Source organism: Loxodonta africana, chromosome 12, assembly GCF_030014295.1.
Source record: "Loxodonta africana isolate mLoxAfr1 chromosome 12, mLoxAfr1.hap2, whole genome shotgun sequence".
NCBI lineage: Eukaryota > Metazoa > Chordata > Mammalia > Proboscidea > Elephantidae > Loxodonta > Loxodonta africana.
The window spans coordinates 88,113,187-88,135,662 of record NC_087353.1 but is presented as its reverse complement, the minus strand read 5'-3'; the positions used below and the strand labels follow the sequence as shown (position 1 = coordinate 88,135,662).

Below are 22,476 nucleotides of genomic sequence, written 5' to 3'. Positions count from 1 at the left end.
GCTGAAGGGTGAACCTCAGGAGTGACTTCAGTACTGGGTTAAAAGGGTGTCCAAGAGCCTAGCTCTCAGGTTTCTCCAGTCTCTGTCAGATTAGCAAGTCTGGTCTTTTTCTGTAGGCCACATATTGACCTAAGTCAGGGGTGGAACAGTGGGAGAACATCAGGCCATCAATCAGAACCCAGGCATCTAGTAATGACAGCTCGAACCCCACTCCGTCTGGTGTCCAAGCATCCTGCAAAGGCAGCCTCTGGTCTTTCCCCAGGACTCTCCAGCCCACCCCTGATCCTCCCCACTCCCTGCTTCCTTGGATTTCCATCCTCTTACTCTCTTCCTGACCATTCCCTGTCCTTATTTTCCACTTCAAGTTCCTGTCTTTTCTCCATCTCTGATGATTTTTTTCCTCCCAAATATGTGAAGGTACAAGAGTGGGTAGGGAGGCATGGTATGAATGTGGATAATTAGTGTCCCTCCTATTAAAATTTAAAAGTGGTAAACTGAGTCTGCTTTTCTCACCCAGGTCAGCCACAGGGATGGAGGAAAGGAGAGGCTACTTGAGGGTAGCTGAGGAAGAGGAGGGTGGAGACCAAAGAAGAAGCAACTGTCTGTGCAACACCAGAAGGGAGCAGAAAGTAAGGGAAAAGGACATGTGAGACCAGAGCTGGGAAATAACAGGAGGGGTGGAGGAGGAAGGGGAGGTTGACTTCACAGGAATGAAGGGAAATGGGTAGGAAGATTTCCAAAGTCAGAAGAAAGTGGCTTCCTCAAGATGGGGATAAGTCTGACAGAGGATCTAAGCGGCGAAGCAGGTAGTGTATGTTGGCTGGGTTGTTCTAGAAGGTGGGGCTAGGATTTCCAAGCAGAAAAGACTGGGTCAAGTCTTGAGAGTAGGTAGGCAGGGGAAGGCAAGCTGAAGAACTCAGGTGCTGCCAGCTTAGCAGCAACTGAAAGCTGAGCCACTTCTGTTCATGTTCCTGCCAGCCCTGCCGCCCCGCCCCATTTCACTTCCAGGGCCCAGGGTTCCAAACCGGGCCTCACTTCAGCCTTTTATTCTATTTGTCCATCAAATCTCTTGTCCATGATAGCCAGGTTGGGGGCCCCTCCTGGGCAGCCCCCTGAACATTTTATAAAACAGTTTCCTGCCCTACCCCTGTGTCCCCCTCCCCATGTACACACAGTGTTTATTGCTACCACTCCATCTCTCCTTAGCCCCTGGCCCAGGGCCAGACTTTCCCTCCAGGGGTCAGGCTAGGAGAGAAGGGTCAGCTCTCAGGGGCCGGGGGGCCTGGGCCAACCCCTCCAGTGGCCCTCTGCAGCATGTCCAGGGCCTCCCAGAAGAAATCCTTCTGTGCAGCCATCAAGGGCATCCAGCCCACGATCTCCTTCATCTTCTCCATGCGGTCCTGCAATGTGGGGCAACTGTGGATCTGGCTGAGGTACTCCTCACAGGCCCGGGCCGCCCCCCTAGGGTCCTGGGGTAGCCCAGCCCCCAGGCTGAGCTCAGGGGTCCCCACCACCCTGCTGGCTGGTAGGTCCCGATAGGCGAGATGGTGCTCGATGTCGTGGCTGGACAGCATGTAGAGGCACTCTCTGGTGGAGCAGAGGGAGCAGGCACACAGAGGGACCTGGGAGGAGAAAGGGGCATGGCTGAGTGGGGCCCTTCCTAAAGGGGTTCCCAAGACTCCCTGGCTATTCAGAATTGTTGTGTTCCTCCCTCTCAAACCAGCCCTGAGTCGGCAAGTGAGCTGAGCTGACTGCTGGCTAAGCCCTGGGGTTGTATAAGGTCAGAGAGAGCTGGGAGCCATGGTGCCTGGCAGGAAAGGGAGACAGGGTGGTACTGGGGAAATGGGGCCCCTGGGTCCTTGGAGGAGCCCCAACTACAGCCCTGTGGACTACCTGGCTCTACTGCTCCTGCCCTCCCTGGTTGCCTGATCGCCTGACCTTGACGTGGAGCTTGACGAAGGAGGCACTCCCCTTAGGCCAGCCAGGGAGGCGGCCTCCAGCCCCACAGCCGCAGCCCAGCAGCTCCTTGCTGAAGTCCGAGCCCTGGCTCAGTACCAGGGAGTGGTTGAGACCGCACCATAGGGCAATGGGCCGTTGCAGATAAGGTACCTGAGGACACAGGGCCAGGGTCCCTGAAGGCGAACACCAAGGGACTGGGGGCCCAGGTCAGGGAAGGTTGACAGGAAGGCTCAAGGAAGAGTGTAAACTAGGGAGAGAAGAAACGGGATTAAGCACCCCACTCCCATGCAGTCGCCTTGCTGACTGCAGATGGGCAGGAATGTCTCCTTCTTGGTACTCCACTCCTGCAGCCCCTAACGGTCTAATCAATGGGGTCGATCCAGCATTTCTGTTGGTACCTCATTTTCGCTCCCCAGAAAAATAGGCCCCGAGGCCAGGGGCTGCTATCTACTCCCTCATCCTCACCTGCCTGTGCCCACTGAGTCCAGCCTCTCATTCGGCCTGCCAGGTTCAGGGGGAAGACATTTACTTCCTCTTCTCAAGGGTTAAAACCCCCACCATGTGTAATTCTGGAGCCCTGGTGGTGCAGTGGTTAAGAGCTTGGTTGCTAACCAAAACGCAAGCAGTTCGAATCTACCACCTGTCCCTTGGAAACGCTATAGGGCAGTTCTACTCTGTCCTAATGGGTTGCTATGAGTCGGAATTGACTTGACGGCAACGAGTTTGGTTTGGTTTTATGGGTGCGATTCCAGGTCTAGTGCCCAAAGGACTTTTCTTCCATTTATTCCCCCTTTCCCCTCTAGCATTTCTAATTTGTCGTGTGACTACCTTCAAAAATGGTTACCCTGCCCATAAAGCAAAAGGAGACTAAAGGGGCACAACAGCCCAGGGGTAGAGGCTGGAAGGCAAGAGGGGACAGGAAAGCTGGTAGTAGGGAACCCAAGGTCGAGAGGGCAGAGTGCTGACATGTCATGGGGTTGTTAACCAACGTCGTAAAACAATGTATGTACTAACAGTTTAATGAGAAACTAGTTTGTTCTGTAAACCTTCATCTACAGTACAATTAAAAAAAAAAAAAAGGCTACCCTATTTCGGAAAAAAAAAAAGGAAAGTCTACCTGACTCTTGCTGCTAACTGTATGACCAGCGTAAGTTTGGCCACATTTTTGCTCCTTATCATATCCAGTCTTTCCTGCACCTTCTGGGATCTGCCTCCTCTTCCTACTACACTACTGACATGCTCTCTCCAAAAACCAAACCAAATCCCCTGCCGCCGAGTTGATTCTGACTTACAGTGACCCTACAGACAGAGTACAACTGCCCCAAAGGGTTTTCAAGACTGTAAATCTTTATGGAAGCAGACTACCACATATTTCCCCCATGCAGCCACTGCTGGTTTTGAACTGCCGACCTTTGGTTTAGCAGCTGAGTGCTTTAACCACTGCGCAACCAGGGCTTCTTGCTCTCTCCAAAGACATTCCCAAATCCCAGGGCCTCTCCTGCATGCTCATTCTCCTGAAACTGTTAGTGTTTAGCTTTTAGCTAAGTAACTCATGGTCATTAAAGAAAAATTATATTGGCAAGCAAAAATTTCAAAACTCTTTTTCACTGTTTCCTATGCAAATCTATAAATAATAGGTTTTTAAACAAAAGTGCACTCGTACTATGTAAGCCATTTTGTAAACAGTTTTGTCACCTAAAAACAAGACACGAACATCTTTCCATGTCAGTAAATATACTCCCACAGGACCACTGTCATCATTAACCGTCCCCTCGTGTTTGAGGGGCATGCCTCCCGTCTCAAGGACAACTCCTCTTCATTCCTCCTGCTTGCAGTGGTGGCTGCTCCCCAGGGTCTGCCCCTCTATCTCTACTTTAGTCATTTCAACCGTGTTCCAACGTGGATTCTAACTGTCAGCTATGCATTTCCACTTTAGCGTTTTACTATCACTGGAAGAAGTCCAAATCACTCTCCTTCTCTTTCCTCAAGCCAGCCTCCCTTTCCAACTCACTCTTGTGGGCAATACTATCTTTCTTCATGGCTCTTTCCAGAACCATGCTTGTTATACTCCCACTCCTCTTCACATCTAATGAGTCACCAGGGCCTATTTGTTTTCTTTTAAAAATCTCATGTATCCATTCCTTTCCATTCTCACTGCCACTGTACTAGTCCCAGGCCCTTGTCTCAAGTGCTACCATCACTCAACAGTCTCCTAGTAGGCTTCCCACTCCGCTGGCCTCCTGAGCACTACTGCCGGGCAACCTGTCCTTGATCGCCCTCTAGGGGGTGCCTTTTCCTGCTGCAGAAGCTGCAATGACTCCCAAATGTCTAGTCCTCCAGGCTCCCACCCACCTAGACAATCCCACTTCTCTCTGACTCCCAATACACCTTCTCTGCCATAGTCAGGCCAGTCTTTTCACTGTCCCACATATGTGCAGGCTTTGTTCCTATCCCCAAGTGAATCCGATTCTAACCCACCAGCCTGTTCACATCTCACCTCTTCTAGTTCCTCCAGCCCAGCTAGGCCCTCCCCTGCTCACTAAATTCCTATTACACCTAGAGTACGTACTGCCCAGAATGACACTGAATTCTACCTCACGGTGTCCACCCTGGTAAGACACGTAACAGTATCACAGGTATTACGTACTGACTGGCTTCATTTCCCTAGAGAGTAGAAAGCAGATTCTATGGAAATTGGAGCAGTGGAGAGATCCAGGGGTTAGGGAATGGGAGGAAGGCAGGGAGGATGAGAGGTGCTGGGGAACAATCTCACCTGAGTGGGCTCCCCTCGGTCCATTTTGTCCCCTGTTCCCAGCTGCCCATATCTGTTATTTCCCTGCATGAAGATTCGGCCAAATTCATCTACCAGGCCAAGGTGATTGTAGCCAAGAGCACAGAATAGGATCTAGGAGGTAAGACAGAAGGGTGAGTTCCTCCAGAGGAACTCCGAGGCCCAGAATCTCCCAACAGATAACCTTCCATTTCCAGCTGATCTCTTTTGTTCTTGCTTCTACCTCACCCCTCTCCCTGAATCCCCTGTCCCTCCATGTAGGCTTGTTTGGTTCCTGCCCCTATTTCAGGCTCTTGGTAACTTCCAATCCCTAAAGCCCCCCGCTTTGGTCTGCCCCTTCCCTCCAGGATCCTACCTTGGCAGGCAGTGACAGAGCAAGTGGCATCTGCTGGTCCAGGGGGTCAAAGGCTTGAAGAGTCCCAAAGAGATCACGATACACCCCTGGGGTATGCACTTCAAAATACACTCCCCCCTGGTCTGGGGGGTCGGGAACCCTCAGCTCAGCAGCTTTGGGCACCAGTTTCCTAGGGATAAGTCTCCACCTGGGATGAGAGCTGCAAGATCCAGGGAGCCTCACACCCACCAGAAATGCGTCAGCTATATCTGGGAACCTGAACATACCTTTTCATTAGGACACCCTAAGGGGTTTACTATAGGGCTAGAATATGGAGAAGGGTGTCAGTCTTCAGAGGGTTTGTCCACTACTGGGATCTTTAGAAGGGAGGTGGTTCTCACCCGTGATGTAGAGGGTACTGCTCTGGTTGGAAGCCATGCAGGCCACACGCAGGTGAGGCAGGCAACGGGATACTTTCCTTAGGGCCAGCTGGACTGTGTAGGAACGTGGCTGATCCAGCTGGGTTTCATTCACTACCAACGAGTAGATCTTTCCTTCCTCTGTGGGGTGCGAGGAGCCAGACAATTATGTGATGGAAGGGGACCCTCCAATATCAACTTCCCAATTGACTCCCTAAGCCATATATGATAAAAACACTTACTGCCTGGAGTCAAGTTAGAAGAAAAGGGGTAGAGATGAAATAGAAGAATCGTGACCTTGGGTTCCCCTGACTCCAGCCCCTTACCACCAAAAGCAAATCAGGGAAGTACTTCAGCATGAGATGGAGAAAAAATCTAGCAGTCAGATTTAAAAGAATCCAATGAGTGTTGGCAAGTATAATGTTTGAGAATTTAGATCCCTACCTGGCATTGAGAAGTCCAGAGGGAATCAGGCTTGGGGGTATGGTCAAGTTTAGAGGCACACATTAGAAAAGTGGGGACAATTTGGGGTATAAAGTGAGGTGCCTGGCATCCAGGTTGGGGAGATTAAGAATTTCAAAAACCAGGCATTCACTAGAGCAGTGGTGTCCAAACTATTTTTTGGCAGCAAGGCCCTTTATTCATATGAAATATCAGGCAGAATCCTAGACTAGGAGGCAGCTAAAAGTAGATATGGTTTGAATCCAGGATGAGGTGGTGCGCAGAGCCCTGTCTGGGAGGCTTCCCTCCCCACCCCCTGCAACAGACCCTGAAGAATCTGCAGGAAACAATTTGAAAACCACTGCTTTAGGCCACACCTGTGAGGAGCAGCAGAGCCCGTTGAGTCTCCTGACCAACTAGCACAATCTGTTTGAAGCTCATGGAGTGGTGGAAGGTCATCTTAAAGACACGCTGCCCACTGGACTGCAGATAGACTTCCACACAGTCACAGGCCCGGCTGCCAGTTGAGCCTACCACTCCCAGCTGCTCCCGAGTGGCCAACACATAGAGGTATTTACGGTAAACTGTGTCACATCTTGGGTCCGAGGCAAACTGTGGGAAAAGATAAGGGTATCTGGGACCTAAGGCCTTGGAGGGGATGATGCTGGGGTAACTGGATCCTGGGTGGGGAGATGAGATACTTGGGTCCAGAGTTGGGAAATGAAGACTTGTTTTCACATTCCTAGTACGGGAGGGCAGATGTCCCAAGAGGTGTGAGCCCTGGCTTCCTGGAGGAGGGATGGGTTCTCAGCTGCCAGGGTTCTGCTACTCACATCCTTGGCTCCCCGACACAACACAACATAGCGGCAGGCCCGCTTCCACTGGATCTGGCCAAGGGTAGAGGACACCAGGGCATTTTTGAGGAAGAAGAGGGTCCCCGCATAGTCAAGAATGAAGACGTGGTCCTTGGTGGGCAAGAAGCGGCGGTAGCCATGGGCTAACAGGGGTGCCACGCTCTTGCTGAGACAGCGGCGGCGGCCCCCAAATGCCTGGAAATACAGGCCCTTTGTGTCTGGAGGAGGGAAGGAGATGAAAGGTTCAAAGGGTGGGGATGACACAAGGGAGGTAAGTCAGAGCTTAGGCAAACAAGATTTCTCAGGCACCCTAGTGTCTCGTTCTTCTCCATTCCCAGGATTAGGCAACAGACCCCTTCCAATGGAGGTATGGAAAGCTTAGAAGATAATCAAGTATAGCCCCTGTCTGAATTTTAGTTCTCTACCCCACCTCAGCCCAGGGCCATACACATGCTTCTAAGTGAGCACTTCTTTGGTCCAAACTTTTACCAGAGACATAAAGAGAAATATAAGAATAAATACACAGACAAGACGCAGGAAGACGAGTGAAAGAGAATAACTAAGGCCAGTATCCCTCCATCACCACCCACCCCGCCAGCTCTGAATCTGCTATGTGGAGGCCCTCCTTGGGAGGGGAAGGGGTTTAGAGCATGGTTCTCAACCTGGGGGTGATTTTTGACCCTTAGGGGCCATTTAGCTGTCACAACCAGGGGAAATGCTACTGGCATCTAGTGCATAGAGGCCAGGAACGCTGCTAAACATCGTATAATGCATAGGACAGCCCCCACCACCCCAAATAAAGACTTGTTTGGTCCAAAATGTCAACAGTTTCAAGGTTGAGAAACCCTGGCTTAGACGAGGGGGGAAATCTCCAGGTTTGGGAGTGGGGGATGTCTCTTGGGTAAAATTTGGAAGACCGTTTCTACATGGAGGGAGACTTGTTAGACCCACTAGTAATGGGGGCTCTGTGTGGGGCGTCTCTCAAGGGTGGCTCTAGGGACTTGGAGGGAGTACTCAATGGAGTATGCTTGAGTCTAAAAAATCTTCTCCTGAGAAAAGCTCTGGAAGGTTGGCTGAGAGTGCTGAGGTCATCAGACAACTTTAGAGAGCAGGAAGGATCCCAGAATAAGGTAGGACAAAGACAAGAACTGGAGGTTCTGGGGAAGGTGTACAGTTGAGAATGGCAGCTCTCTTCCAGGGCCGGACCCCAGAACCCTGCTCTCGTAGGCGGGGGCTGAGCCTGCGACAGATGCGCCTCCACACGCCCTCTGCGTCACACACTTCGTGGAAGTAGCGGCAGGTCTGGCCTAGGGCGACTACATCTCTGACTGGGAGGAATGAGATGATATGCTCCACCTGGCGGGCAGGAGGGAGGAGGCAGGGGTTACTGGGCCCTCCTTCTTGTCAGGCCCCCAGTCCTTTATTTTCAGTACCTTCTCCCAAAGACTCACCAGCTCTGGGGGGAACAAGTGAACAGAAATAGGGTTCCTTCTCCCCTTCTTCTCTTCACCCCCAGGCTCTGGGCCACATGAAGGGCAGCTCCGCTTTACCTACCCATGGAGAAGGGGCAGTATAGGGGTTCCATGAGGGTCATGCCTCTTTCTCTCCCTTCTCTCAGCCTGTCTTTCACTAACTCTGGTCTTAGGGCTCATAGCTCTGACTTCCAACCCATCTCTTTCTCCAGGTACATCAATCACCCTTCCCTGTCTGCCTTGTTCCAACTTCTCCAAATATGCCCTCCCTGTGATCACTTGCTGCCATCTCCCTGTCCTTCCTTTGCCTGGCCCCTCACCCTGAGCCCCTCCTCCTGTCCTTGTCCACACAGCCGGGTGAATTTTTGCAGCTTCCGTCTCCTGCTTCTCCTCACCATCCTGACTGCCCCTTCCCTGGTCCTGCCCTCATCTCTCCAGGCCCCTTGGGCCCCTGTACTCAGCTTCCTGGTTCCCGTTCCCACTGTCTTTCCCACACCATGTCCCCTGCCTGGGCTTGGAGGACCTCTGGGGCCTCTCTGCATCCTAGACCCCTCCCCCCATGGAGTCTGGGACAAACAAACCTCTCTGTGACCTCACTGTCTAGCCACTGTGACCTATTTCCTCAATTATGCCCCCAGATTATATCTCATAGACAGCTCCTGGGTTCTAGCTTAACTGTAGCCACCCAATGGCTCATGGGCATGCATTTTTACAGAAGAAATAAAGTGTGAACTACTGTAGATGAGGCCTTTTCTTTCAGGTAGAAGGAAGTTTGTCCACTTGAGGCCCTTTTAGCACTAACTCTGTAGAGAAACTCTGATGAATTCTTCATATACCAGAAGGCCAGGGCCTCCAGGAAATTTTTATCTCAAGAGGAAAAACTAAAACAACAATAACAAACAAACAACAAAGTCTAAACTCAACTTGGTAGGTGAGAAGGAAAGGTAGTCCTGCCTATGACCACCTATCTCATAGAAGCATGCAGCAGGTTAAAGTGGGGGCACAGACTCCTAATCAAAACCAAACCCAGTGCTGTCGAGTCAAGGATTAAGAGACCTGGCTTCTAATAAACAGCTTCTTGCTCTTGCTAACTCTTCAACTTCCCTCCGTCTGTTTCCTGACTAGTAACCCGAAAGCCTTCTTCTAGATGATGAGGTACTTCCTGGACTCTAAAATTCCCAGGTTTTGTCCCCACAATTCCTGACCAGGAACGAGGCGGCGGGGACGCGCCTCTGGTTAGGTTGGCAGGCGGGGTGGACCAGCCCGGGCTTGCGTACCCATTCGGCGGTTTCCCCATATCTCCTAACCCTCCACCTACAACCTCACTCCACCAGTGGGGCATCCATAGTCTTTGGGAAGCCGCCCCACCCGGTGATCCGGGACCCTCGCAGGCTTTCGCCTTCACAGCCAGAAATGGTCTCCGAGATGCTTTCGGCTGCAGCAAGTCCCCTGCGCACTGGCCTCAGCTGCTTATCTTGGCCCCTCGATCTCTCTCACGGCCTCCACACTGGCTGCCTCCCTAACACACTCGGCTCGCACACCCACTCCAGGCCCTGCACTGCTCCCAGCCGGCCGCAGGGCGCCCCGCCGTGCTCACGCTCTGTACCTCAAAGTTCTAGCTCACCCGCCTCCTCCTTAGCGAAGGGACCGCCTTCTCGCCCATGCTATTGGTAAGTAGAGCCGTCCCTCAGAGCAGAGGCCGTGTTCCCTCCGGAGGATCTAATTGGCCTTCTTGACAGTCACTCGCCTGTATCTGGATTGCGATTGGCCTTCGTGAGACGAGGCCTAGGTGCCGCCGGCTGGTGGTTTCTCGCGCTCTCCTGCCTTATACTTGAGAGACGGCGTTCCCGCCTCCTGCTTGGATCTGATTGGCTCCATCTCCAACCCTGAGCATTGTGATTGGGTGCGGCTGCGCGAGGCGGGTCAGCCTGGAGCGTCGGCCGTTGACTAGCGCCCCATTCTCTCCCCTCCTCTTCCCTCGCCGCACTTCAGCGCTGGAGTCTCCACCCCCCTGGCAGGTTCTGATTCGCCTCTTTTGACGTATCTCGGGACCACGATTGGTCCGCTGGTTCCCTGAGCCCCGCTCCCTCCCCCTCGTAGCGACTACGGCGGCTCTGAGGAGGGGGAGGCGGCAGGGAGGGACTGCCGGGCCCGTCAGTCAGGCAGCGGAAGCCGCCGGGAGCGGATGGCGGCGGCGGTAGCGGCCCCACTCGCGGCCGGGGGTGAGGAGGCGGCGGCCACGACCGCCGTTCCAGGGTCTCAGGGACTGCCCGGAAGCCGCAGTGCAGAGCGGGCCCTAGAGGAGGCCGTGGCCACTGGGACCCTGAATCTGTCTAACCGGCGCTTGAAGCAGTTTCCCCGGGGTGCGGCCCGCAGCTACGACCTGTCAGACATCACCCAGGCTGGTGAGTGCCCCCGGGCCCCCAGCCCAGCCGGGAGCTCATTTGCATAGTCCCGCCCCTTTCGCTCGTTTCCCTTCCGGCCCTGAAGTCTGTTGCCCGTCCCTTCACCTGGCGTCGGGGTTCTTGACACGTATTTGCATAAGCCTGCTACCACTCTCTCCCCACTTTAAGAACTACTGGACAATGAACGTACTTCTCATTTGCCCAGAATGTCCAGATTCCCTGGCTGAGCGATGTGAAAGACCCTGCTTGTCTTTATTTGTGTCTCAGAGCACCTGTAGACTGGCCCCGCCCCTCACCTGGTTGGTTCATTTGCATGGCCTCTTCTACCTCAGTTCGGATCGTTCCATAAAAGCAGCCCCTATGAGCTCCTCTTTGTACTCATTTCTCCTTCCTCATCGTCTCCAGCTCCTTCTCCCGTTCCACCCAGATCCGAGCCACCCCAGGTGCCCCCTTCCCATGGACTTGTCCCTAACCACCTGCTGTTTCTGCTTATTTTGCTGGTAGCCCCGCCCCCTGGTCTCTTGCCCTCCCCACTCTTCACCCTGCCAGCCTATGGGAAAGAAGCAAATCCCCTACCTCTCCCAACTCTTCTCCTTGAGCTCTTTTATTATCCTTGACCCCCTTCCTCCTCCTTCCTGCCTGTATGAAGTCACTATGGAACCTCTGACTTCATAGGGACCCTAGAATTCTCTTTTCAGTTTCTGCTTTCCCTAGAGGGAGGGGCTTGAAGCTGTTGCTGGCAAGAAGGAAATCTTATCTCCCAGCTGGGAGTGTTGGGAAGCTAGAGACTGTCTTTCCACTCCCCCACCCGCAGGATCCCTCTAATAATGTTCTGTCTACCCTTGTGTCTGTTGATTTGGGAGGTGGGGGCCCTTCTGTGACCGGGGTGAGTCCCAGTCTGGCCTCAGCTGCTCAGGAGGCAGTCTATGACCTTGGGCTGGCAGCTGCAGGGAAAAGGGAGGAGGAGGAGGACTGCATTCCCCAAAGCAAAGCCACCCTAGCCTAGCCCAGGGTGTGAGGAGGCCTCCTCATCTTCAGGGTGGGGGACTTGGAGCTGAATGAAAGAGTGTCCTCCGGATGACACTGCCCTGGGGGTGTGTATTTCTCCCCAAGCAGGTGCCTGATCACCTGCGGACACTCAGCAGACACAGACACACTTTCTTTCCCTTACTATTCTGGGGAGAACCAGTTGAAACTTCTGCACTATTCTTGGGTCGATGGGTAAACTAGCTTGCCCACTATGTGATGAGCGAGTTCAGGGGCTGGGAGAGCCCCAGGAGCCATGCCTGTCGCTCTCAGTCTCCCTGGCGGCAGCTCCAGATTGACCTCAGCAGCTGTGTGACACTTGCCCTCTGTTCCCCTCCCCCTTGCTTGTTTTTTGACAAAGACCAAATGTTATTCTTTACTTCCTTAGGGCTCTGTCTCTTTGAGTGGACTCATGGGGAAAGCTACCAAGAACTCCCCAGCCCCTCCCAGCTCCTACCCCCATTTTCCTCCCCCCTCCCCCCAGCATTCCGGCTCAGGGTGCAGCCAGTTCTTTGAGCTTGGGTGGTGAAGCAGTAAAAGCCCTTTCTGTGCTATTCTCAATGCAGGAATCCTCAGTCCTTTCAGGGCCCCGATTCTAGGCCCAGTGGAGTCCATCCTGTCAGAACTTTCTTCTGTCCCTTCTGCCCAAGCAGGGTGCTTATAGCCTAGGGTGGAAAGGGGAAGTGACAAAAACACAGTGTTGCCCATACCCTGCCCACCACACCCCCTTACCCTCCAATCCAGGGTAAAAGCTTCAGTACTGTACTTCCTGAATCACTTTGAACCCTCTCGCCCTGCTTCTGCAGCTCTTTCCGAACCAGTGTCCTCCCTGGCATGTCTTCTGTGGCTCTGGTCCCTAATATCCCTTGGACTCTGCCCTCTGAGGCCGGGTAGTTGGAAGAATCCTGAGGTGGGGGAGGGGCCACTCCAGCAAAGGAGAAGTATAGCTCATTCTCTCACAGACCACATCCTGTGCCTCCTGTACCCTGCCTCCTCCAGCCTGGGCTCCCTTCCGCTCCTAGCTTTTGCCCCCTGCCACCCACTTACCCATCATAACTTGTTTTCCACCCCCTTCATCCACATGCACACATAAACACACAAACACGTTTGTGAGCACAGAGAAGCAGGCAGATGGAGGGTGAGGGTGGGAGGGCAAGATGGAGTCCTCCCACCCTCTCCGGAACTGTCTTCTCCCATGACAGGTCTTCAATCTGTGTGCAGCAGGGTTGGGGCAGCAGGGGAGAGAGATGATTCCTGGGACAGCAGGCTGTCGTCCGCCCTGGTAAACATGGGCTTACCAGAGACAGAACCTGACAGATTGTTTCTACTTCATTTCCTGTCACAAGACTCATTTCCTTGGGGGATATACCCCAGCTCTCTCTCCCCTCAGCTTTTGCTCATCTCTCCCTGGGGAGGGCCCTCTAAGAAGCTCACCCAAGTTCTGTTGCTTGGGACTTCTCCTGCAGACCCTAGGCTGAGCAGAGGAAACAGAAACACAGGCTTCTGGAGGTCTAAGCAGTTAATATCCCCAGGCTGGAAGGTACCCTAGCACCTGACTCCTCGCACTGGAGTAGCAAACCACTGCTTTAGATAAAGGAGTAATGATGAATTCTTCCCTTCTCCATCCTGTCCACTCCTCACCCATGCCCAAGATGCAGGCAAAGGAACTGCCTTTTGAAGTCTGGGTTATTAATAGAGGAAGTAGAGGAAGGCTGATGGCTCTTGGAAGAGGGTGGGAGGAAAGCCGCTCCTGGGGAAGAAGGTACTCAGATGGGAGGGCCCTGAGGATTCCAGGCTCCCACTTCCAGCTTGGTTGGCTTGTTCTTTCCCTCTCTGTTCTTAGGAATCCATAACTTCATAGCCCCTTGGGCCTGGCTTGCTGGTCCTAGGGGCTGGTGAAAAACTGTTGTCCAGTGTTGGGGGCCTTACTTGATTTCTAGACCCAGGACATAGTGACCCTTGGTTTCCACCTCATAGTCCACCTTATTGAAAACAGGTTGCAGTTCGGAGGGAGAGCCCCTGAGGAGGAATGGGCTCTCTCAGGTGTATCCCCCAGGGGTTTTCCATAGTCTCCCTTTGAGCCTCCCAGACCATCACCTTGCTGTTTTCTCTTGAGCACCAGCCCCCTCCTGCTACCTTTTTAGCTTTCACCTCTCATGGCATTTCAAAACAGCAGGAATCATAACAGTTCCCTTCTAAGATAGCCCTTCATTTATATATTTGAAGATGGTGTTCATGGCACCCCCCAGGTCCAGGCTGCAGACCAGTGACCCTATGTCTTTCTCATCATGGTTGGAATGTGCTTCAGTTTGCAGAAGTCTTTTTTTATCTCCCCAGGACACCCAGGTGTCTGATTCCTTAGGCCTGCTGAGGTGGAGGGGGCTGGGCAGCTGACTTTGGGGAAGTCCAAGGTCCTGTTGTCCAGGACTGGGCCTTTCCACAGCTCTCCCCTGACACTTGCTTCTCCCAGACCTGTCTCGGAACCGGTTCCCCGAGGTGCCCGAGGCAGCATGCCAGCTGGTATCCCTGGAGGGCCTGAGCCTCTACCACAACTGCCTGAGATGCCTGAACCCAGCCTTGGGGAATCTCACAGCCCTCACCTACCTCAACCTCAGGTAGAGGAGGCAGGGCCGGGGGAGGGTAGGGATCTTGTTCTCAGCCACAAGTACCAATGCACAGTACCCTGAGGGACCCTTTGTGTAGCCCTGAGAGGAGGACAATGCTGGGACCCTCTGCTGGGCAGTGAGCCCCCTGCCTTTCTCTCTTCTGCAGCCGAAACCAGCTGTCACTGCTGCCACCCTACATCTGCCAGCTGCCCCTGCGAGTGCTCATTGTCAGCAACAACAAGCTGGGAGCTCTGCCTCCTGACATCGGGGCCTTGGGAAGCCTGCGGCAGCTTGTGAGAATTGGGAACAAGGGCGAGAAGGAGGACTATTAAGCCAGGCACCAGGGACCTTTTAGCAAGAGGGAGGAGGCAGGATGGGCCCTAGGGGAAAGGCTTGAAGGCAGGTGGCTAGAGATGGGAGGGCAGGTTCTGATAATCTGGGTCTTATGCCTCCTTCGCTTCTTCTTTCCTCATTTCAGGATGTGAGCAGCAATGAGTTGCAGTCTCTCCCACCAGAGCTGTGTAGCCTGCCTTCCCTGCGGGATCTCAATGTTCGGAGGAACCAGCTCAGTATTCTGCCTGATGGTGAGGAAAAAAGAGAACAGGAGGGTTTGTGTGTGTGTATATGCACGTGTGTGCCCGTGCATGTATCTGCCTTGGAAAAGTCACAGTCAAGGCATCTTCACAGAAGAGTTGTGCTTTATTTGCCCAGGGTTCTGTAATTTATAAAACAAACTAAATTATCTTAACCAGCTACTCTCTGAGGTTGGCAAGACATGGATTATTAGTTCTAATTTACTAATGTGAAAACGGGCCCAGAAGGAGAAATAGGTGAGTGCATCTGCACCACTAGAATCTCAAGGTTGGAAGGGGCCTTAAAGTTCATCCAGGGCCACCACTCACCCTAGCAGGGGCTGTCAGGTCTCAGGAGTGTCAGATGCCCAGGCCCTCCTCCCCAGAGATTCTGATTCCTTGGGGCCTTGATAAGTACCCAAGCAGCCCCGTTTTTGTTTTTTTTTTTTAATTTTTTGTGTACTTAAGTGAAAATTTACAAATCAAGTCAGCCTTTCATACAAAAATTTGTATACATCTTGCTATGTACTCCTAGTTGCGACAGCACACTCCTTCTCTCTGCCCCGTATTTCCATGTCCATTCAGCCAGCTTCTGCCCTCCTCTGCCTTCTCATCACCTCTCCAGACAGGAGCTGCCAACATAATTTCATGTGCCTACTTGATCCAAGAAGCTTACTTCTCACCAGTATCATTTTCTATCTTATAGTCCAGTCCAATCCCTGTTTGAAGACTTGGCTTTGGGAATGGTTCCAGTCTTGGGCTTACAGAAGGTCGGGGGACCATGACCTCTCGGGTCCTTCTAGTCTCAGTCAGACCATTAAGTCTGATGTTTTTACAAGAACTTGGGGTCTGCATCCCACTGGTCGCCTGCTCCATTAGGGATTCTCTGTTGTGTTCCCTGCCAGGGCAGTCATCAGTTATAGCCAGGCACCATCTAGTTGTTCTGGTTTCAGACTGATGTGGTCTCTGATTTATGTGGCCCTTTCTGTCTCTTGGGCTCATAATTACCTTGTGACTTTGGTGTCCTTTATTCTCCTTTGTTCCAGGTGGGTTGAGACCAATTGATGCATCTTAGATGTCCACTTGCTAGCATTTAAGACCCCAGACGCCGCTCACCGAAGTGGGATGCAGAACATTTTCTTAATAGATTTTGTTATGCCAATTTACCTAGGTGTCCCCTGAAACCATGGTCCCCAAACCCCGCCCCTGCTACACTGACCTTCGAAGCATTCGGTTTGTCCAGGAAACTTCTTCCAAGCAGCCCCATTTTAACTGATTGTGATACACACCAAAATTTGATAGCCTCTGCTCCAAAGCAGGCACACCTTCTTTTATTCAGCTAGCATTTTTTGTTTTTGTTAGTGTTTCTGGTGTTTTAGGTGGGGACCAGGGAGATGTGTCTGAGATCTGGAGCCAATACTTAAGGATTTAATGGCTTGATGGCGGAGAGAGACAAACATTCATAGAGCAGGGAGGGACATTCTAGAGGATGAGGCTTACAGGGCTCTGGGAGCCAGAGAAGAGGCAGCATTCGGTTCTCTATGGGGAACTTGGGAAGACCTCAGCAGGGAAGCACAGGTGAATCTGAAGGAGAATTTTCCATCCACCTACATCCTTGGTAGGGAAATAACATGGACAAAGCATGGAGGTGGGAGGGAGCATGGTCCAGCATGGATGTGGTTAGAAAGGCAAGCCAGGACAAGGGCAGGAACAGCCTTCTACTGTGCTGGAGTGTGTGAACTCGGTTTTCAAGAACAAGAGTGGGGAGTCAGGTGGTCGCCTGTTTTCTCTGGAGCTCCCTACCCTCACTTTTTGTGCCCGCCCTCTTTCAAGTCAGTAAGGGTACAAATAAACATTTCCTCAGGAATCTGTCTGGGCCATAAAAGAGACCTAAGCAGAATGTCCTGGGGCCACAGAGGAGCAATGAATTCCAACTTGAGGTCTCTGGAAAGATTTATGGAGAAGGTGACACTTGAGCTGAACCTTGAGGGATGTGTGGACAGAAAATCAGAGTTTTCCCATTTGAGCAAACAGCATATGGAAAGGACTAGAAGTTGAGAGACTGGAGAATTGTCTGATGTGGAGGGACGGTGGGGGACAGTGAGGTGGGAAAAGGGCTGAGCAGATCATGAAGGCCTTGGCCATGTTGAATGTGGGAACTGTGCTTTTTATTCTCTGTCTAGGGTCCCCACTGCTCCGGACTGCCTTTTTGAGAATTAGAATAAGGTGCCCCTCTCAGTGGCAGGCACAGCCTCACCCAAGGTGTGGGCTTGGCTAGTAAAGGGCAGGTAATATTCAGTCCTCTTGACTGGGTGCTCCTGTGCAGGGCACAGCCCACTCAACCTCAGCAGCCCTGCCTGCAAGTCATTGAAGGTTTTTGAGCAATGGGCTGTCACAGTTTGCTTTTTGTCTTGTGATGATCACTTGAAGGCTCAGTTGAAGTGTGGAGTGGGCAGATGAGGAGAAGCACCCAGGAGGGGCTGGACCTGAAGCCCGGGTAGGCCTGATGCGGGAGGCGTGGCTTGGAAGAAGGAGCAGATTTGAGCAGGAAGAGGAGCAAGGCAGTTGTTACTGGGGAATGATTTGAGCAGGGCAGAGGCCGTGATAAGCCCCAGGAGAGCAAGAGCAGGGGTGACTGGCTGGCCAGAGCAGAGGGCGGAGGAAGTGAGCACAGTGCCCATCATTGGGCATGCTCCTGACTCTTCCCTCACCCACCCCCCCCAGAGCTGGGGGACCTTCCTCTTGTCCGCCTGGATTTCTCCTGTAACCGTGTCTCCCGCATCCCGGTCTCCTTCTGCCGCCTCAGGCACCTGCAGGTCATTCTGCTGGACAGCAACCCTCTGCAAAGCCCCCCTGCCCAGGTGAGGGGTGGGCCTGGTGGACCATGGGAACAGGGATGAGATTGGGTGGGAGTGGGGAAGGAGCCTCTTTGGCAGTCAAGCAGGATCTGAAGAGCCACCCCTGTCTCCCTTTGACTCCCCTACATGTGCCTCCTCATACCAGATCTGCCTGAAAGGGAAACTTCACATCTTCAAGTACTTGTCTACAGAAGCTGGGCGGCGCCGGGGGTCTGCACTGGGGGACCTGGCCCCATCTCGCCCCCCAAGTTTTAGTCCCTGGTAAGTACCAAGTGGGAAGGAAGGAAGCCCCTGGACCCTTGATGCCCCTTCCTGGGACCAGGAACCCCATGATTTTCAGTGGGAGGATGGGGTGGGGGATTGCTGTCCAGTATAGAACTGATCAGATTTCCCTGGCTGACCCCAGCCCAGCTGAGGATTTATTTCCGGGACGTCGGTACGATGGTGGGCTGGACTCAGGCTTCCACAGTGTTGACAGTGGCAGCAAGAGGTGGTCTGGAAATGAGGTAAGGCATTCCTTTCCAAGGGAGCTTGGGGTCTCAGCTGTAAGAAAGAACTTCTGAGCCCAGAACCCTTTGCCTGGCAGCTCCAAATCTTAGAGTGAGGGATGGTGGCTGGAGCTGTCCTCTTCCTTCCCTCTTCCAAGTATCCCATGGGAGGGCTGGTCCCATGTAGCAGTTCATAGACCCTGAACCCCTGTGGGCCCCCAGCACTGCGGAGGGGCCCGTCTCCCATCTCTACATCTCTGCCTTTACAGTCAACAGATGAATTTTCAGAGTTGTCATTCCGGATCTCAGAGCTGGCCCGGGAGCCTCGGGGGCCCAGGGAACGGAGGGAGGATAGCCTTGGTGAGTAGTAGAGTCAGGGGCCAGTGAGCCAGGGGGATGAGCAAGGGCTGAAGGCCTCCTATGCTTGCTGATATGCCCTTGGCCTCTCTAGCTGACGGAGACCCTGAGCAGATTGACTTCATTGACAGCCACGTGCCTGGGGAGGACGAAGATCGGGGTGCTGCAGAGGTGAGGGTCTAGCCCATGTCCCTCTTCAGCCACGAGAGGGGAGAGCTAGAGGGAGACAGTGGAGGCTTGGGGGCAGACACTCCCTCAACTCCTCCGCTGTTCTTTCTTCAGGAGCAGCGGCCACCAGAATTAAGCCCTGTGGCAGGGGATGGGGAGAGGGCACCAAGCAGCAGGTATCCCAGAGCCACGTCCTCCCCTTGCTCCCAACTTTGAACCCCTCTCTCTTCCCCTGACCCCAGTTGGGTTTACCTCTGTGGGCCTGTCTTTGCCCCTCAGGCGGGAGGAGCCGGCAGGGGAGGAACGGCGGCGCCCAGACACCTTGCAGTTGTGGCAGGAGCGTGAGCGGCGCCAGCAGCAGCAGCAGCAGCAGAGTGGAGTGTGGGGGACCCCCAGGAAGGACAAGTATGGGCACAGGATCAGGGTTGGGGCTATTGCAGGACAGTGGGCCCTGGTGGGCTGGGCCTTTGAAATGAGTGTTCCAAGGGCCCGTGCCTTTCGCTGAGCCACTCTGGATGGCTCCTGCAGCCTGCTCTGCCCGTCGGAGGGGTGGCCCCCTGCTTTGTCACTGCTGACTGTATATTTCCATATTCTTTTTCTAGTTTTCCGAAGCTGGGCATCAAGGCTGCTGGGGGAGGCGCTGCTGCCCCATCTACTCAGCCCACTTCCAAGTATGTCTGCTCCCAGAGCACCCTCCCTGAGTCCTCCCTACACGCGGTCCTCCTGACCCTTCCTTCTAATTCCCTTTCTGTGTCTCCTCAGCAGCACGTCTAAGTCCACTGCTACCCAAGTAGGGGCTCTAGGGGGACAGGGAACTCCTGCCCCTGCCCCTGTCCCTGCCCCTGCCCCCATCTCCCAGGAGGCTCTTCCTAGAGCTGGACCAGGTGAGACAGGTGGAGGATGGGGGCATATGTAAGTAAGGGAGTGGCTGGGACCTGGTGGCCCGTGGGAGGAGTGGGACACCGAGGGGATGTCTCTCTCACCCGCCCCTGTCCTCTGGCTCTGGCCCCAGCCACAGCGCCTGCACACCGGCCGCTCGGCTCCATTCAGAGACCAAACAGCTTCCTCTTCCGCTCCTCCTCTCAGGGCAGCTCAGGTGGGTCTCCCCTGCTGTTTCCACCCCAACCCCGGTACTATCTATCCCAGAACTAACCCAGTGGTAACCTCTGGGCTTGTGTCACCCCTTTTGGCTTGGGAGCTTGCTATTGTCCCTTTGTGTTGAAAAGTCCCAGAGGCAGAGAGGCAGGATACATGGGTGCCAGACCACTGGGACCCAGCTCTGAAGTCAGTGCTAAGTAGTGGAGACAGCCATATACCCTCTGTTTTTCTCCTAGGCCCTTCCTCACCAGACTCTGTCTTGAGACCTCGGCGTTCCCCCCAGGTTCTGGACGAGAAGGAATTAATTGCTCAACTGCGCCAGGTAAGGAAAGGGTTCGGTGTGGGCAGGGGCTGGGCTTAGCATGGCATCTCTCAAGTTCCCTGACCTCAGAACTCAGGGCTCCCTTAACTCTTTCCCCACCTGGGTACTGCCCTGAGGATGGAAAAGGGCAGGCATAAGGTCTCTGCTGATCTTGGTGCCCCCTCCTCCCTGCCTCCCAGGTTCTTGAGTCCCGGCTACAGCAGCCCCTGCCTGAGGACCTGGCGGAAGCTCTGGCCAACGGGGTCATCCTATGTCACCTGGCCAACCGGCTCCGGCCCCGCTCCGTGCCCTTCATTCATGTGCCCTCACCTGCTGTGGTCAGTTGGGGCCCAGGAGAGGAAGTAGGGGATGGGACAGGGGACTCCTGTGGCCTCTGCCTTACCCTCATCTCATCATCTTTTCTTACCCACCCCCAGCCAAAACTTAGTGCCCTCAAGTCTCGGAAGAATGTGGAGAGTTTCTTAGAAGCCTGTCGAAAAATGGGGGTGCCTGAGGTATGGGGGGGGTGTGTTCTCAGGAGCCTGGGGCGGTCTCCACTATAAAGAGTGGTGGCATCCTGGGCTCAGCTGAGCACTTGGCATGGATGGTAGGGTTCCATTTGCAGGGGATATCTGCTCCCCACAAGCAAGCACCCCAGCACGCCCTGCCCTGCATGTCCCGTCCCTGCATGTCTGCATGTTGACTTGGCTCTGGCCCTGGCATGTGAGGGCAGGGGGTGGGAGGGAGTGTCTTGCTGCTGCTGCTGACGTCTGCCTTTTGTCCTTGTCCATCTGTCCTACTCTCCCTTCCCAGGCTGACCTGTGCTCGCCCTCGGATCTCCTCCAGGGCACCACCCAGGGGCTGCGGACCACACTGGAGGCCGTGCAGTGGGTGGGGGACAGGGCGCCCCCACCCCTCTGGCCTCCCCCTGGTCTGGGCGGCTTCCTTCTCTTCTACATGGCCCTCGTGCTGCTGCTCTATGTCGCCTACACTCGGCTCCTGGGTTCCTAGGACCTGAAGTCACTCCTCCCTGGCCCTTGCCCTGTTTCTATTTATAAGACTCCCTCGAAACCCCCCCCCACCACCAGTGGTGCCTTCAGTCCCTACCAAAGACACTAGTGTGCCCTCCCTTCACAAACACTGACCTCAGAGGCCCCACTCTGGTGCCCCCAGACCCTGGGCCCCCAGCCTCTGGCGCCCTCCTATAGCCCCTCTCTATGCCCCCACCCTCCCACTGCTGATGGTGCCTTCATGCCCTCTCCCTGCCCCTCTATCCTGTCCCCCAGAGGGCTGGCAGGAGCATGAATCTTTCTCTCCCCTTTCCCCCTTCCTACTACTATGGGGGCTAAATTATCTATATTTTGTAGAGAGAACTCTATATTTGTAGGGGATGCAGGGGCCCAGGCTGGGTCCCTGTCTGTGTGTATAAATTGTACAGACCGTGGCCGCCTCTGTGTGTTGTGTGTTTGCGTCTGTTCCTGCTGTGGCCAGGCCCAGCCCTGGCTGTGCCCCGTGGGCTCTATGTGCCATCCTGCCTACTCCAGCATCTCCCTCTGGAAATGACAGGCCTCTCCTCCTCCTAGGCCTTGGCCCCCTGTGTTGTCTCTTGTTACCCGCTGGCAGCCTCCTTGCTTCTCAGTTGTCCCCAAGCCATGGGCCCACAGTATCCACCCAGGATGCCCCTGTCCTTTGCCTCCCTGTACCCCGAAGGACCATCCCCTCAGTTGGCTCTGCCCAGGCCCCCTTAGGGACTTTGGTCTCTGACACCTTGCCCTCTGCAAAGGGTAGGGAAGCTGATTGGGGAAGGGGGAAAAGAGGTAACTTAATCTGGGCCCCTCCCCCCAGGAGTCCCTGTGCCAGCCCCACCACATCCTGGAAGAGGAGGGGGCCCCGGGAAGGGGTCTCCCCTACATCGCTGCTGTCGTCCATGCACTGCTGGAACGGTCTTAGGGGGTGAGGTAGGGGCACAGGGCCCCAAAGTGCCGGGCCCCAGGAACCGAAAAGATGGACAGCGGTCTGGGCGCTGCTGCTACCAACAAGGACTCTGGTGCGAGGCCCTGGCCCTGTTCTTGAGCACCCCTCCGGCCTGAGGGGTTGGAAGCATGGCCCTTTGAGGAAGACGGGGCCTTGCACCTCTGGGTGTAGCCAGGGTCTGGGATGGAAGACGGGGCGCTGGATGTTATGTCTGTGTCAAGCGCAATAAAAGAAGCCGGAAGACCTCTTGGTTGAGCTCCAGGTGTGTGTGTGTGTGTCTGTGAAGGAAAAGTGGGTAGCAAATCGCCAGGAAGTTGGCCGCCTGCGCCGCCGCTGTGACCTCCAGCGCGCTG

The 22,476-nt window shown here is 54.2% G+C and overlaps 2 protein-coding genes across 4 annotated transcripts; one reads left to right on the top strand and one right to left on the bottom strand.

Annotated features, from left to right (window-relative positions):
• Positions 1-1,017: 1,017 nt before the first annotated feature.
• Positions 1,018-10,493, bottom strand: FBXO24 (F-box protein 24). The gene is made up of 10 exons (XM_064295883.1): positions 8,591-10,493; positions 8,250-8,348; positions 7,971-8,154; positions 6,778-7,016; positions 6,322-6,556; positions 5,486-5,644; positions 5,106-5,227; positions 4,733-4,864; positions 1,939-2,109; positions 1,018-1,622 (listed from the first exon to the last, which is right to left on the bottom strand). Exons 1-10 carry the CDS (start codon positions 8,810-8,812, stop codon positions 1,260-1,262), a joined length of 1,926 nt encoding a protein of 641 aa, XP_064151953.1. The 5' UTR covers positions 8,813-10,493; the 3' UTR covers positions 1,018-1,259.
• Positions 10,427-22,380, top strand: LRCH4 (leucine rich repeats and calponin homology domain containing 4). Of its 3 annotated transcripts, none has more exons than XM_064295880.1 (18): positions 10,427-10,675; positions 14,172-14,316; positions 14,474-14,600; positions 14,786-14,891; positions 17,604-17,740; positions 17,883-17,998; positions 18,144-18,243; positions 18,495-18,585; positions 18,677-18,753; positions 18,865-18,926; positions 19,030-19,155; positions 19,353-19,421; positions 19,516-19,634; positions 19,763-19,846; positions 20,085-20,170; positions 20,350-20,487; positions 20,587-20,664; positions 20,963-21,165. In XM_064295880.1, exons 1-18 carry the CDS (start codon positions 10,456-10,458, stop codon positions 21,158-21,160), a joined length of 2,079 nt encoding a protein of 692 aa, XP_064151950.1. In that variant the 5' UTR covers positions 10,427-10,455; the 3' UTR covers positions 21,161-21,165. The 3 variants fall into 3 exon arrangements, with proteins under 3 accessions (XP_064151950.1, XP_064151949.1, XP_064151951.1); XM_064295879.1 differs by having other exon boundaries at positions 19,513-19,634; XM_064295881.1 differs by lacking the exon at positions 20,963-21,165 and adding an exon at positions 21,995-22,380 and having other exon boundaries at positions 10,428-10,675; positions 19,513-19,634.
• Positions 22,381-22,476: the final 96 nt, after the last annotated feature.